Genomic DNA, 14,482 nt, shown 5'->3' with positions numbered 1-14,482 from the left:
CTCATTGGCCAAATAGTTTTAGCTAAATGAGTGTATAAAAGACACCAAACACATACAGGATAATCCAAACATTATAGTATGATGGGTAATATTCTACCTCACACAGTGAAAGCATTCTTTCAAAACCAACATCCATCCAGCCATCATCTACCACTGTATCCTCCACCGGAGGGTCGTGGGGGGTGTTGTGCCTATCTCAGTTAACATAGGGCGATAGGTGGAGTACACCCTGGACAGTTCGCCAGTCCATCGCAGGGCCACATATAGAGACAAACAACCATTCACTCACACTCTCACACCTACGATCAATTTAGAGTGACCAATTCACCTAATCCTCAAAACCAACACATTTATAGTAAACTGTAACATGTGACTACCAGTAGATACTATTGTGATACTGAATATCACATTTGAAGAAATGTGCTAAAGCTTGAGTGTCATTTGTTTTCAATAAGAGTATATTGGACTTTTCGCTGATATCCAATATGCCAATGTATTGGGAGTGCTTTGGCTGGTTACCAGTACCAATAGGTTCTTCCCTGTGCCCAACTGCAGAGGTGTCTTTTAGGCTCTTTTGTAATTAAATTGACGTAATATTCTGCATACTCAAGTCACAACAGATGTAGATATAAATTGACTTCATTGTGCAAACAAATTATTTAAAAAATTGAGGAGAGGATGAGAGCTTAGAAGTAGTAGGTCGGTAGCAGCCTATTCAGACTACTGCTTTAGTGATCAGTGATATCATGGTGTGTTTACAAATTATGTGATAATACTTTTTATCTAATCTGTTTAAAATCCTCTTCATTCAATAAGTAAAGTTATCTGGGGGAAAAAAAATAACGTAATATAAAATATTCCACTGTCTGTAGCCTCACAATACTGTAATAAACATGACAGGTTATGTGTCATTTACTGATGTTAATGTTTGCTGGCAGCTGATTTAGACATGATGTAGTCAGTGTCATTGAAGCTCTCTACCCTGTGTGGGATACATCAGCTGCAGCTTTGCCAGAACTGTTCTACATTGGATTTTTTCCCCCCTGGACAACATTATTTATTGATTAATAACCAGACGGGAAGAGAATTTCAACAAATAGCATATACGGACTCGAGCTTTAATTAATTGTTCACTTCCCCGCATGAGAGGCTCAGAAAGAGTATTCATGGGTCAATGTACAGCGCGGCGTACTCACAGCGAACATGGAACGGAAGTTGCTGAGATCGGTGAACAGCTCCTCCACAGAGGTCTTCTTGGGGTCAATTGCAAAGTACTCCAGCACGTTCCGATACAGCGTCTCCATGTTGCTGTGCATGATTTCCAGCTTGCCGTACTGCTCCCGCGCAACCTTGCTGAAGCTGTGAGGATGTGGTCAAGGTCATAAACACAGCCATCACGCATTAAGTATACATTAAATGGAAGATACTAAGCAGTGCAAGTCATTTGTAAGAGGGGGGAAAGATGCAGCAAATATCTGAGACAAAAATATGTGCAAGGTCATGCTTCAAAATTGACTAGTTTGGACGATGGAGATCTAGACCCTGCCTGTCCTCTCTAGAGGTTGCAGAGTTCTGCCTCTTCTTCACCTCTGACAGTAAACTACTATTGTACTGCTGCTTCGGCTCAGAAACGAAATAAACTGGATCTCAGACGTTCGTTCCATCACTATGTGTCATGTTTTATTGAACACAGCACTTAATGTGTATCATAGCCCAAACATCATGGGAGACTGTGTGCACTGTGTCTTATCCCCTTATCAACTTCTGGCACTTCTGCAAAGCCGTTTTAAACACATTGCTGAGTTTGGCACATTTATTGAGGAGTTTCTTAAGCTTTTTTCTTCTAACCCCACTCTCTTCAGCTTATTGTCGTCGTTTCTCCTTTTTCTCACACAAGCCGGCACTTGTGGCTCATCGTTCTGAAATGTGGACAAAGTTTGACGAGTGAGTGCCTTATTGGAAAAAGTACATTTTTGCTGTGGCTAAATTCAAAAAAAAAAGAAAGAAAAGAAAGCTTGGTGGAGCAACCATGATGGCAATTGAGTGTCGCAAGAGAAAGAGCATCAATAATTTATGTCAGAATAAAGCAAACGTAGGCCACACCCTGAAAGCTATGACAGTGGTTTGAATGTAACACTGTCGTTCAAAAGTTTGGGGTCACTTAGAAATGTCCTTATTTTTGAAGGAAAAGCACTTTTTTTCAATGAATATAACATGAAATGAATCAGAAATACACTCCATACATAATGTGCGGTAATTGAATGTGTGAGTTTCAATGAAAAACACAAAAAAATTGTATAAGTTTTCTGGATTCTTTTTTCCCAAAAAAATAATTCAAAAGTTGTTTTTTTCAAAAAAAAATTAATTTTCAAAAAAAAAAAAATTTCAGCTTTTTTCCCCAAAAAATATTTCACAAAATAGTTTACAAAAAAAAATTTCTGTATGTATGTAGATTTAATGGTGTTTGTCAATGAAAGCGTACTTCCTGTTGCTTTTAGGTGGCGGACTGTCCAGGTTACAGATAACTTAGACCGATATAGAAATGCCTGAGTGAGTTTGAGGGTGAGCCAACGAATGTTGTAGGAATTATGTGTCAAAAGCCTAATTTCAACGTTAATTTGAATGTGTTCGCACTAGATTGCGCTTTCTCTTTCTATCTGTTGACCTCGGTCTTTATTATTGTTATACAGATGGACATCTTTGGTATTATCCAAACCAAGTGAACGCCACACAGTGTTGTGTTCTTTTAACAAAGACAATTCAAGATTGTAATTTATTACCGTGGTTGCCGTGGTAACCCACATACAGATCAAAGTACGGTGATTGGGTGTAGGCGGAAGCGGGGTGGGAAGTTGTGGGAACACAAAATATGTTTTTAACTATTACTCGTACAGAATTAATTGGATCACTCTAAAAAAAAAAAAAAAGGCTCAGATCCTGGAGTGCATACCAAGTTTGGTGAGATTTTGTGAATAGCAAAGTTCTAAAAATAATGCTCAAAAAGTGAAAGAAAAAAGGTATGATGGAAGAAAAAAAAAAAAATCAGAGTGGATACAATCGGGCCTTGGCACCAGAAGACGTGCTGCTGACTAGAAAGCGTGTTAATGAAACCATGAAATCTTTGTCTCATGGCAGATAAGCAGCCTGAGTGTCTGTATGTCTGTGGTATCAGAAGTATGTGGGCAGTAATTTATGACTGAGTTGATAGACCCATTTGAAGTCTGGTCTCAGTTGAATCTGGCTGGCCATTAGACTACCTATTCACAGCTGGGTGAATGCGGTTCAGGAGGCACTGTTCACAGATTGACTCGTCTGTAATATCTTTCAAAGCCAGGCTATGGGGGGAGAAGAGACATAAGGATGAGGCTGAGCAGGTGATGGAAAGTAAGAGATAGAGAAACGAAGACAACGCTGAGAGCCAAGGATGATTAGTATCTTAGGGGGCAAAAAAAATCTCTCCTCAAGTTTGCCCTCTCTTGACTTCTTTACTATTCTGAAGAAAGTTGTGCTCCACTGCTGCTCATTATCAAGAGTTCCTGTTCATTCTTTCTTCACCCACCGCCTTTCTCCTCTACATTATGTATGTCTTCCATTCTTCATTTGCTTGTTATCCCCCTGTTTTTCCTGTCCTAATTTAACCACCTTCACTGAGTTCAGTACAACACTTAACCATGAAACACTTCAACTTCAAACTCAACTGGAATGTTCAGTTACCAGTGTGACAGAGTTCTGCTGGTGACTCTAAGAGTTGTTTGCCTCAATTGACACCAACACCATCGACACGCTTTGTGTAAAAAAAATCAATGGGATCTGGTTCAAAAAAGCCTCCAGAATTGGCAGAGAAGAATAATTAAAGAGGAAAAGTCTTTGTCTCTGACCAAGTGTTCTATCTAGTGTCCTTGCACTTGATGTCTTCAAAGCTTTTGTAGTTTACATCAAATCTCGGAAGTCAGAACTGGAAATGATTTCACCACTGCGTTCATGGCGTTCCAGTTAAGAAGTCGGAAACATAAACATTATCTCAGGTTAGCCATTGTTAGCAATACCACTCAATAATGTCCCTCGACATGGTATTTTGCACACACATACAGCGTAGGAACAACATGTCTACAATTAAAAATCAACAATAATAAATTACTGTGAAACGAATATGAAAAAAGTGCAATTACCGGTAACAGTAACAGTAAGTGTATGGTAGCAGCCGCACAGTCCTGAACTCTGGTGTGGGTATGCAAGGTTCAGAGTTAAAATCAAGCAAAAAATTCAAAGTTCTGAGTTCCCTACAAATAGAATGCAGCTCAGGGACTTAATAAAATAAAGCATGACTCTAAACCTATGTGTAATATCTTATACAAACATGACTTGCCAATTTTAATTCAAAAGTACATTAAGAGTTTTGATAAATGCAAAAATCATATAGCTCAGTGGTTAAGACTACTACCCCTGTATGCAAAGACTAGGTTGCTTTGGATAATAGAATCTGCTAAATGACATGTAATGTAAAAGATCACAACTTTGATCAAATGCATCGTTTCTTTCCAGAAAGGAAATACAGTTCGTCTTGGGTTGGGACAAAATGTCCATGTCGCAAATATATTTTCATCCTGACTGGAGAGATATGATTATCAATATGCTGTCGCCAAACGCCAACATTTTGACTTACAAAATTGTGGCTGTAAACTCATTTTCCAGCCAATCTGACGATCACATATTCACGAATCCTCATAGTGGAGCTCATCACAGGAATGAGAGTAACATGAAAAGAGGTTAGTGGGTGAAAAAGAAGTTGACAGTGTTGATGATGGCGGACTGTGGTGAAAAGGATGCATTTTTGTTCACTTCAGTTTAATATCATTATTATCTTTAAACCGTGTTTTTCTGTGGATGGAATTCATGCCATGATACTCGGGATTTTTAATCAGCCCAGCTGTAAAAAAAAGACAAGCACCTGGAGTTGGAAAGCAAAGCAGTGAAAGACAGTCAAATCCATTCTCAGCTTTTTTTTGTGTGTGTGTTCCACCTCGAGTTCTCTGCTAACTACTAACAACACAATCCATCAGTGGCCCCAACCCTGAGGCTACTGATCAAAACTACATGAAGGAGGTTCAGTTCAGGGTGCATTATTGAACACATAGCTACACACCAGATTTGAGACATACCCTGACAGCTGTCAGCAGAGGATGTCGACATCCAAAGAGGACAGTGACAAGATGCCAACACTAAAGAGAAATTTCATATTCACGTTCCTTTTAATTGCTGATTTGATGAAGTGAAATTTGCATCACACAATAGACTGCTATAGTTCTATTTGCTTGAGCCATGATGGAGAATAATAAAAGAAAAAGGCAGCAACAGAAAAACAACAGGAGGCTTCGGCCAAATTCTCCCTCTCCAACCTTTTCCCTAGGTCATCCCTATCAAACCTGTTCAAGAAACATTCACATTCACCACTTTGGTCTCCATGTAAGAGAGTTTTTGTGTGCGTCCACTGCACCATATACACACACACACACACACAAATACACGTACATACTTTTGTGGGGACTGGAGCAGGTGAATATTGTTTACATTCTTACCGCTCATCAGTGTTTGTACGGAATATTAAAGCTCACATAGAGTGGTCCTGTTGCACATATATGTTAGTTATGGAGGTCTACTAACATACATTAACTTGTTTTTATGGTCAAAATCCTCCTAGTTGCTGTAAACGAGTCTATAGAAATACTCTTTTCCGACGGTGTTTCTCAGCCGCGAGATTTGAGACTCAACTCTCTCACCCAGAAGACAGAGTCTTGTGATTGGCCAGCACACCCGCTCTCAGAAGCACAGCTCTCCCCTCTGGAACGGTGGATGCACTGCTACTCATTATCAAAACATTGTTTTAACGATGTTAAAAAATAGCTTCTTCACGACCCCAACGCAGTCCCTTTTATGACTCTGACCCGGAGTCAGACCCAGAGTCAGAAGACACTGTCGCTCGTGAAACACCTCCACAACGGACGTTATTCTTCTTCTGCGGTTCAATATACGCAACTGGATGTGCCCGGAGCAGGACGATCTGCTGTTCCGGAGAACCGTTGTTTACGTAACCGGACCGGGTTTATTCAGAGATCTCACTGAGCCCGAGATTACAATAAAACACAGCGTTCTCCGCAGTGGCTGAACTGTTTGTTTAGAACCTTCAGGGCTTCATAAACGAGGTAATGACGCAGATACACACTAAAAAACAGCGTTAATTGGAACTTCCGGTCTAGGTCCGCTTTAAGGTAAATACTCTGGTCTCGCAACAACTTGTTTAACACACATGAGAAGCATCATTTTCACCATCCTGGTCGCGCTATAATGACATACTGTTCACAAACACGGAGCTGGTCTAGCTACGGCCCTGCTCTCAATTCAATTCAACATGCACACGTTATAGAGAGATACAGCGCCACCTACAGAAGCGTCAGACATACATGGCCAACGGCAAGTTGGCCGATTCCATGTATTAGTCAGACTACGGCCTTGGCTTGATTACATATATAATGTGTGAAGAGGAGAAACTCACAGAGCAAAGTCGTGGCCTGGATGGATATATGATGAGCACTGTTAAAATTATAAAAAGGATATTGCCATTTTTGTGAGGAACATGTCACTGGGGTCATCAGGGGAGGAGAAAGTCTCCAGGTCTCTCTCCAGCTGCAGCAGCTGCTTCTCCATCTGCCTCAGGCTCTTTTCCAGATTCTCTGCAGACACTGACACACACACACACACACACACAGACACACACACACGTGTTAAGGCACCCTCAAACACACCTAAATGTGAAGGAACAGAGAGAGGACAACTCAATTACAGGTACAATCAATGTGTTATTATTCTGATGTTTTGCAAGAGTCGGAGAAAAACAACATGGAAAAAAAAAGAAAACGCACATGCACACGCACAAAAAAAAAAAAAAGGGAGATAGAAGCCAGTTCAATTGCATGCTTATTATAGGCTCACACGCTGCAAAACACAATGGGAATAAACAATGAATAGGGGAAGAAAAATAAATATATATAAATAAATAAACATCAAGTGAAAGTACACTGTTCACTGCTTACCTATCCTATGCTTTCATGTGTGTTGTAAACATGTCATTTGATGTAAGAATACAGTGGCAAACACACAGCAGTGAAAGTGAACACTGTTCTTACGGCTTTTCAGTAAAAGGAAAAGAATAAATCAGATTAAAAAAAACACTGCTGCCTCCTTTTTCTTCAGTCAGCCACCAACAGGTTCATGAATCACATACTAGGTGATGGAGCAGGAGAACACGGAGCCTTCCTTTCTGTTAAGTTGGTCATGGCTGACACTTTAAGCTAGTCACTGAATACAGCATGTGGCTTAAATTACCCTGATTAGACTCTGCTTGACAAAAAAAAAAGCTTAAGCTGCTTATTTTAAAGTGGTTTTCAAATTTCCCTTGATCATCACAGAAGAGAGAGAACTTCAATGCAGCTATACTTCTTACTGCGCTTATATCATAAACCCCACACTGATGGGAAGATACACACACACACACACTTTTTCAGTCAAACATCTTTACTGGTAATGTTCTGAAAGCGTGTTGAAGTTAAAGATGTTGTCCTTGAAACCTCAAGTTTAATGAAGTGCAAATAGTTTTACATTCTTTTCCCAACCTGTTTTCACGCACACACCACAAAGAGAATAAAGTGAATAATTACAAATGTTTATGTGCAATATTATACATTTTATACTATTATATTCCCGTTTCTCACAGTGTAACTCAAGGTACCTCTTTTGAGATACTGCTTTGTTTTATTTTTTGATCCCAGTGAGTCTTTGGTACTCTAACGTTTCTCAGACATGATATTTTGTGGTACAGATGCTAATAATAGGAACGTGATCAGGTATATTCAAAATATACGGAGCCCCCGAAGTGACATGAAAAAAAAAAATTCAAATTTTTTTTTTTTTGGAGATTTACATTTTTTTATTAATTTTTTCGTCACTTCGGGGGCTCCGTAGAAATATTTTCCAATATATATCATGTGTAAAATCTTTATCTAAAATGTGATCTTATTTCAAACTACCTAGATTAGATCTAAATGCACACACTTTTGACAAAATGTTTAATCATCATTAACTTGTGATTTATAAGTACATATGAACATAAGTGGCACATTTAATCATGACTCACTTTTGCCACATGTCACAGGACGATTTAAATACACAATCAGTGTATTTTTCTTTCCCAGATTGCGTACTAATCCTGAAGGAAAAACACCTCTTCTGCATGAGAACGATAAACATTGCTTAAACAAGTGTCTGCTGTTTTGTTTTGGTATTTGTCCTACAAACATTGGCACGGTGATTTCTTACCAAAATAAAAATCAGCCTTAACAGCTGGTCAGTGCAGAGCAGTTGCTCTGTGAATACAGCTCTGATTGAGACATCAGTAGATGCAATATAGTCTCTGAAGCTTTTTAATGGAGGGGGTGTGCTTTGGCATTTTCAGTGCCTTCAACCGACTTAACTGTTAGTGTCAGTGAAGATGAGCAGGGGAAAAAAAGACCATGACGATCAAGAAATGACTAACATTAAAAATGGTCGGGGAAGAATGTGCACGTCTAAAAGGTGAATTACAGTGTGGACCTTTGCGAGGTAAAAGGCAACCACTTACTTCTTGTCACCACTAGCTAGTCTCATACAGACTGCCTTTATCTAATGCCTGTGTTTAAGTGTTTTGTTTGGGTCTGCACAAGAGTATAAAACAGCAATGGATAGAATGTACACTATAGAGCAGGGGTGTCCAAACCTTTTTTTTTTAATGGGGGCCAATTTGACAATGTGAAGATTTCCGGGGTCCAATGGACCTTCAGACCTTCTTAAACATTATAAGTTACTATTTTATAATAATTGTATTTTCAGTCAGTCACAGCTCTGGTTTCAAAGCACAAATTATGGGGATGACTCGTGATTGAAGCCTATTTTCTGTCCTACTACATCCCAGGGCCATCACTAATACATCATAAAACTGAAGTAGGTGGCACATACAAAATCTCACTGAGGGCTGTGATTGGGCCGCAGGCCGGACTTTGGACATGCCAACCTAGGGTCAGAGTCCCCAAGAGCTTGGAGCGATTGTCACAACTATCACAACGATGGCACCAACCACACAGCGGGGCCCACATGAAATTCATGCCAGTACATTGAATTTGTATGTAAACAAGTTTAACATGCCATAGATGCTGCAGAAGTGATGACATTTACCAGGGCCTTTGAATGCATCTCATGAGCTGCTCGCTCAACACACTGTGAACACTGCATTACTTTCTCTAGCTCACATGTACTGGTGTTTTCGAATGTTTAACAAAATAAATGTATTTTCGATAGACATGCTCAACTTTAATGATGAGGTCACTTTCATTACTGATTAATAGATTAGTTAATTAAGCGACAGGACTGTGTGATTATGACTATATATGACGCACAAAAATATATATCATTATAGCTGAATGAACATCTTTGCTCCTGAAAAATAAACAAACTACAAATATGATTAGAATTGTCAGTTAAGACAGAAAGCACAACAGAAAAACATATTTGTACTGTACTGCCTATTAGACTTGAAACAAAACACTTTTTTCTTTGGATTCTGTTGACAGTCACTAATAACTACAAGTCTGACCAGATATAATAATAATCGTGTTTGATTTGCCATCAGAAAGTGAGACTTTACCTGTTCTATCATGTTCCCTTCTTTTTTTTTTTAAATATATGTGGCTCTTTTTCTTAAAAGCCTTCTTTTAACCAAGAAAACAAGCTGTGTTGAAGGAGGTGTGGGCAGGATGCGTACATGAAAGGAAGCCAGACAGTGTCTGATTCGATCCTAGTGATGATGCAGTGACTGAGAAAAGCGCAACACACAGAGATTTAGTCAAAGACACACAAATGTCTCGCAAAAACAGACAGATGTGGGTGTTTTAACACACATGCGTCACATGAGACAACGGGAATGACTCAACATTGGTTTTCTGTGTCAAATAAAATTACGTGGGGACCAGCAATCTATCATGACCCAAATTGCAACATAAATTGTGACAAGAGCAAATGTGTGCATAAAGTTGCAACATGTTCAGATAAGTCTAAAAAAAAATGATAAACACAAACTATTAATGACATGTTTGTGCCGACGCATTTACCACCTATCTTTCGGGAACATAATGTAATACACCGTGGCCCATCGCCATGGTGCAGAAGTCCCTGTGTTTGGTGGCTGACGAGAGGATCCAGTGTGTTTGTGTCACGTATAAAACAACGCCACAGCAGTGGAAGAGGACTTGCAAGGGTTTCCGTTAAGGGAGACTGTGATGCTGAGAAGATTCCAGCAGGTGAATAAAACCACCAAACGTAATAAATTCCAGTCTAACATATGGAGACTTCTCTATTGAGACTGCTGGTAATGCAAGGAGCCGACTCAAGTTATTTGTCAGGTGTGGGGTCCTCCATGAACACAGATATATTATTGATATTGCTAGTAGCAATACTTTTGAGTGATCTTTATGGTCCTGAATGCTTCTGTGGTCCAGAGAGGTTTAAGATAGATATAGGATGTTTTAGCAGAATGATTGGAATATTTGCTGAGGTCAAATCCCCCATTGACATCCTTTTATTAATCTTCAATCCCACGGTGCTATAAGCACATATCCACAAAACAGCCTCGCTTCACACACACTCAGATCCCCTATAGATCATCCTTTGATTTATGGAAATCAAGAGACTGGAAAACGCAGACGTGCCTGACAGACATGTGTGACTAAAAATATATTGCCATTGGCTACGAGAAATTGTAATTCAGAAACACTACACTCAATGTGCTCGTTCTAGACACATACAAGGTATGGTATGATACTATCGTTAAACATGGTACCTCTAAAAGTCATGTTATCAGTGTCATTGACATCTTGAATAAGAAAAAGAAAACGGCTATTCAATGTGCATACTTTGGCGGTTTTCTTTAATGTAAAATATAACTGATTTAAAAAGTAACATTTCTATGTTTAATATCAAGTAGGTTTTAAAAATAGAAAAATGTACAGGATAATTATATGTGTTGATATGGACAGTGCCCATTTAACACAGGTTAAAACCCAGAGTAAATGTTTAATCTGTATTCCCTGGGATAAGTGCCGAGACAATGCACCGAGACTTTCAAGATGTACCACACTTAATTTCTTCTTCGTCTTTTGCCAGCAATACAAGTTCCTTCTCATAATTTTGGATCAAGATGCAGTACAGGAAAGACAGCGAGTTGAGTGATTTTCACCTTGAACCATGAGGCAAAGAAGAGATTGGTGGTGATGCTGTTATCTTCTGGACTTGATTGGTTTCTGGCACATTGTGGCATCACAATTCACACACAGTCATCTTCAGTGGTTAGGTGTAGGCAATTGGACATGCTTGAGTAAATTTTAAAGATGTTTGCTCCAGGGTCAACCCTCTGTCAACTCGCACACTCTAATTTTGGTCAAAACGGACAACAAATAGAGGGTAATTTTGGAAACCTGCTCTACCAAGTACCAACATATTTGTACACTCAAAGTATCCATTTATACATTTTCTACTGCTACATGAGAGTTGTGGGGACGCTGAAGCCAATCCCAGCTGATATAGGGTGAAAGGTGCAGTACACCCTGGACAGGTCGCCAGTCATCGCAGGGCAAACACACGACGACGAACAACCATTCATTCTCACTCTCATTCAAACCTAAGTGTCCAGTTAACCTCTGCAAAGAGCCGGGGAGTACTTGTGCGCACATGGGGAGAACATGCAAACTCCATAAGGCACTCGGTCAAACCGGGGTTCAAACCAGTGACCTTGCTTTGAGACAACAGAGCAAGCCACTACTCCATCTTCTTGCCTGACTCAAAGAATACAAGGAAGTAATAATATAGTTGGCTTCCTGGTGCCATATTACTGCTACTGGAATGGAATAAGAGATCAAGCACTACGGTGTGGAACTCTTGAGGCATGTATGGACATGCAGAAATGTGAAGTGGCTCTCTCAAAAGATGCTGTGCACAGTAAGTATGACCCAGCACTTATGTATCCGTGTGTGTATTTCAAACAAACTCAAATCCCAAGTCCAACAGAGCAAAACCAGATGGATCGCCAGAACCTTCCTTCTGTTTATTGTTTGGAGAGAGGGACAAAAGGAAAAAGACATAAGATAGAAAAGGGACAGAGAGCTTGGTTTGTAAATCAAAATACACACAGGGAAATAGATACAGAACAGACACAAAAGAGACAGACAGCGACAGGCAAATAGATGTATTGAATATGACAGGGAAAAGCAGCAAGCAAGAACTGCCTCTCCGTGTCAGGAGGAATAATGATGGTAATGTTGAAAAGGAAAAGAGAGGAGCTGAAATGAGGTGACAGACACATGGGAAGCCTGAAATAAGCTGCAGTTATGCTACCATAACAAACAGGATTGGTTGGGAGGGAAAAAAATCAAGGCTACGTTACATACAGTCAAAAGACAGAATGACATACAGTCAAAAGAGAGAATCGCAAATCATTATCGGTACCTCGATGCACCCTTGTTTTCATGCTCGTGTAAGCTCTTGGGTGAGTGTCTATGAATGTAACGCAGCCTTTTAGTGTCTTCAGGCCTCCCAAATGGTTGTCAGAACTGATGAAAAGGAAGCTCTCAGGAGAAAGGGTCCACAAAGACAAAATGGGATTTGTGTGTCTGAACACAAGAGAGTGTGGATATGAGACATTTACGTATGCATCTCTTAATGGTACAAAAACACAGAGTAAGACGGCGAGAAAAGAAAAGAGGCCCCACATCTATACCGATGCAAATACGCACTCAGCTTAAGGGTCCATGAAGAGGTGTGTGAGGATTCTGCTTTCCGTTCATCACACCTCTGTACCTACGAGCTCTGCCCAAAGACTCTCAGTCACAGGGTCCATTTGGGAGAAGCCTGACGATTGCCATGGTTATCCACACGTATCATCATAACACCAACAAAATCCAGGAGGGTCCTTAGAAGTTTGAGCTTAAACAATCGAGACATATTATATCCCTGCTTTGTTTGGTACTCCTCTGCCTTCCCTTCACTCACGTCACGACAACACATTCACAAAAAATGTGACAGACATTTCAGACAACCCTATTCCTATACTTATATTCATTTTCTGATTACCATAGCCCATAACTGATACTTGACAAATCCCAAACCAGGTACAGTATGAAATGGGTTGGTATGGTAAAGCTCTGGGGACAGTACCTTTACTTAGTAAGCGGGGTGTGGGCTGAGTTAAATTAAATTTTCATTTAACCATATGTTGACTACAGTTGAATGATATGGTCCAAAAAATCCTATTATTATTATTATATTTATTTTTATTTTTATTTTATTATATTTCAAGTTATCTGGGCTGGAGCATTCCTGCATCACAGCAGACTTTGGTCATAACGCTGTGTTGTTGTCACACATTTTATCTCCATCATCATCATCAAATAATTGCACTGTTTTTCAGTTCAATATTCGACTGGGTTGTTGTGCGTTTTTGGATAAATACTGAATTAAAAAAAGTAGAACTTTTACAGCTGTGCTGAAGAAGAAGAAGATCAAGCATCAGGGCATCAGAGTCTGTACCATAGATCAAAAACCACACAGCTGAAATACTGTAGACCGCATATTTACAGAACAACAAAGGGAAAATGGTAAGAGTGAAGTTCAAAGTAAAAAGATAGATATAAGAATAAGGAGGAAAAATGCTATTTTTCTTGGCTGAACATTCTGTTACAGGAACCTTTCCAACCCACATGCTTTCATGACTAGATAATGTAAACAAAACGTACTGTAATGTTTTCAATACAATTATTTTAGACATAAAGGTGGTGATCTTTTTTTCATGAGTTCATTAAAAAACTTATTTTGTTTCACAGACATGAGTGTAATAAACATGAGTGACGTGAAATGACACAGTGTTAAAACGTGATTAAGTTTGTGATAGTGTTGGTTGTTATGGTTGGGTAAACTAAAGGGCTCATAATCCTTTCATGAGGCTCACCTTTCCAATCATCCACCACTGCCACTGATGAAACCATTACTATTGTTTATGTCAGGCCATAACGCTTAATGGCTGCCATCAAACAAGAGGCCAAAGCGTTCTTTCTGAAATATTATTCAGTTTTTAGTTTTAGCAGTACGCCTCGTAGTTGACTAAACAACATGTTGAAAGGAAGATAACACACAAAAAAGACTTTTCTCATTTGGCTCAAAGCTCAACTCTAGGCTTTTTTTTTTATTTATACACACAAAGTCGCAATAAGTTGCAAACAGAGGAAAAACGAAACGCTGTTTGTTTTTTCCATGTCCTTTCTTTCCTCTTTTTTAGTTAAAGTAGTCCAATAACTATTTGATTACAATTTTAGCATCCGTGAGACCAGTTGGCAAAGCCCTGCTGGTAAAT

The 14,482-nt window shown here is 39.4% G+C and overlaps 1 protein-coding gene across 1 annotated transcript in view; it reads right to left on the bottom strand.

Annotated features, from left to right (window-relative positions):
- The window catches only part of LOC310928564 (protein diaphanous homolog 3-like), a gene marked incomplete at both ends in the record, with an annotated part of 191,494 nt that overhangs the window by 92,145 nt on the left and 84,867 nt on the right, over window positions 1–14,482 (bottom strand). Inside the window, 2 exons of the mRNA XM_083891154.1 lie at window positions 1,197–1,359; window positions 6,611–6,737. Of these exons, the coding sequence (XP_083747280.1) occupies window positions 1,197–1,359; window positions 6,611–6,737 (290 nt within the window). The remainder of the gene's footprint in view (window positions 1–1,196; window positions 1,360–6,610; window positions 6,738–14,482) is intronic.

The sequence above is a fragment of the Microchirus variegatus genome (assembly GCF_963457635.1).
Source record: "Microchirus variegatus genome assembly, chromosome: 6".
Classification (NCBI taxonomy): domain Eukaryota; kingdom Metazoa; phylum Chordata; class Actinopteri; order Pleuronectiformes; family Soleidae; genus Microchirus; species Microchirus variegatus.
This window is presented reverse-complemented; position numbering and strand designations above follow the sequence as displayed.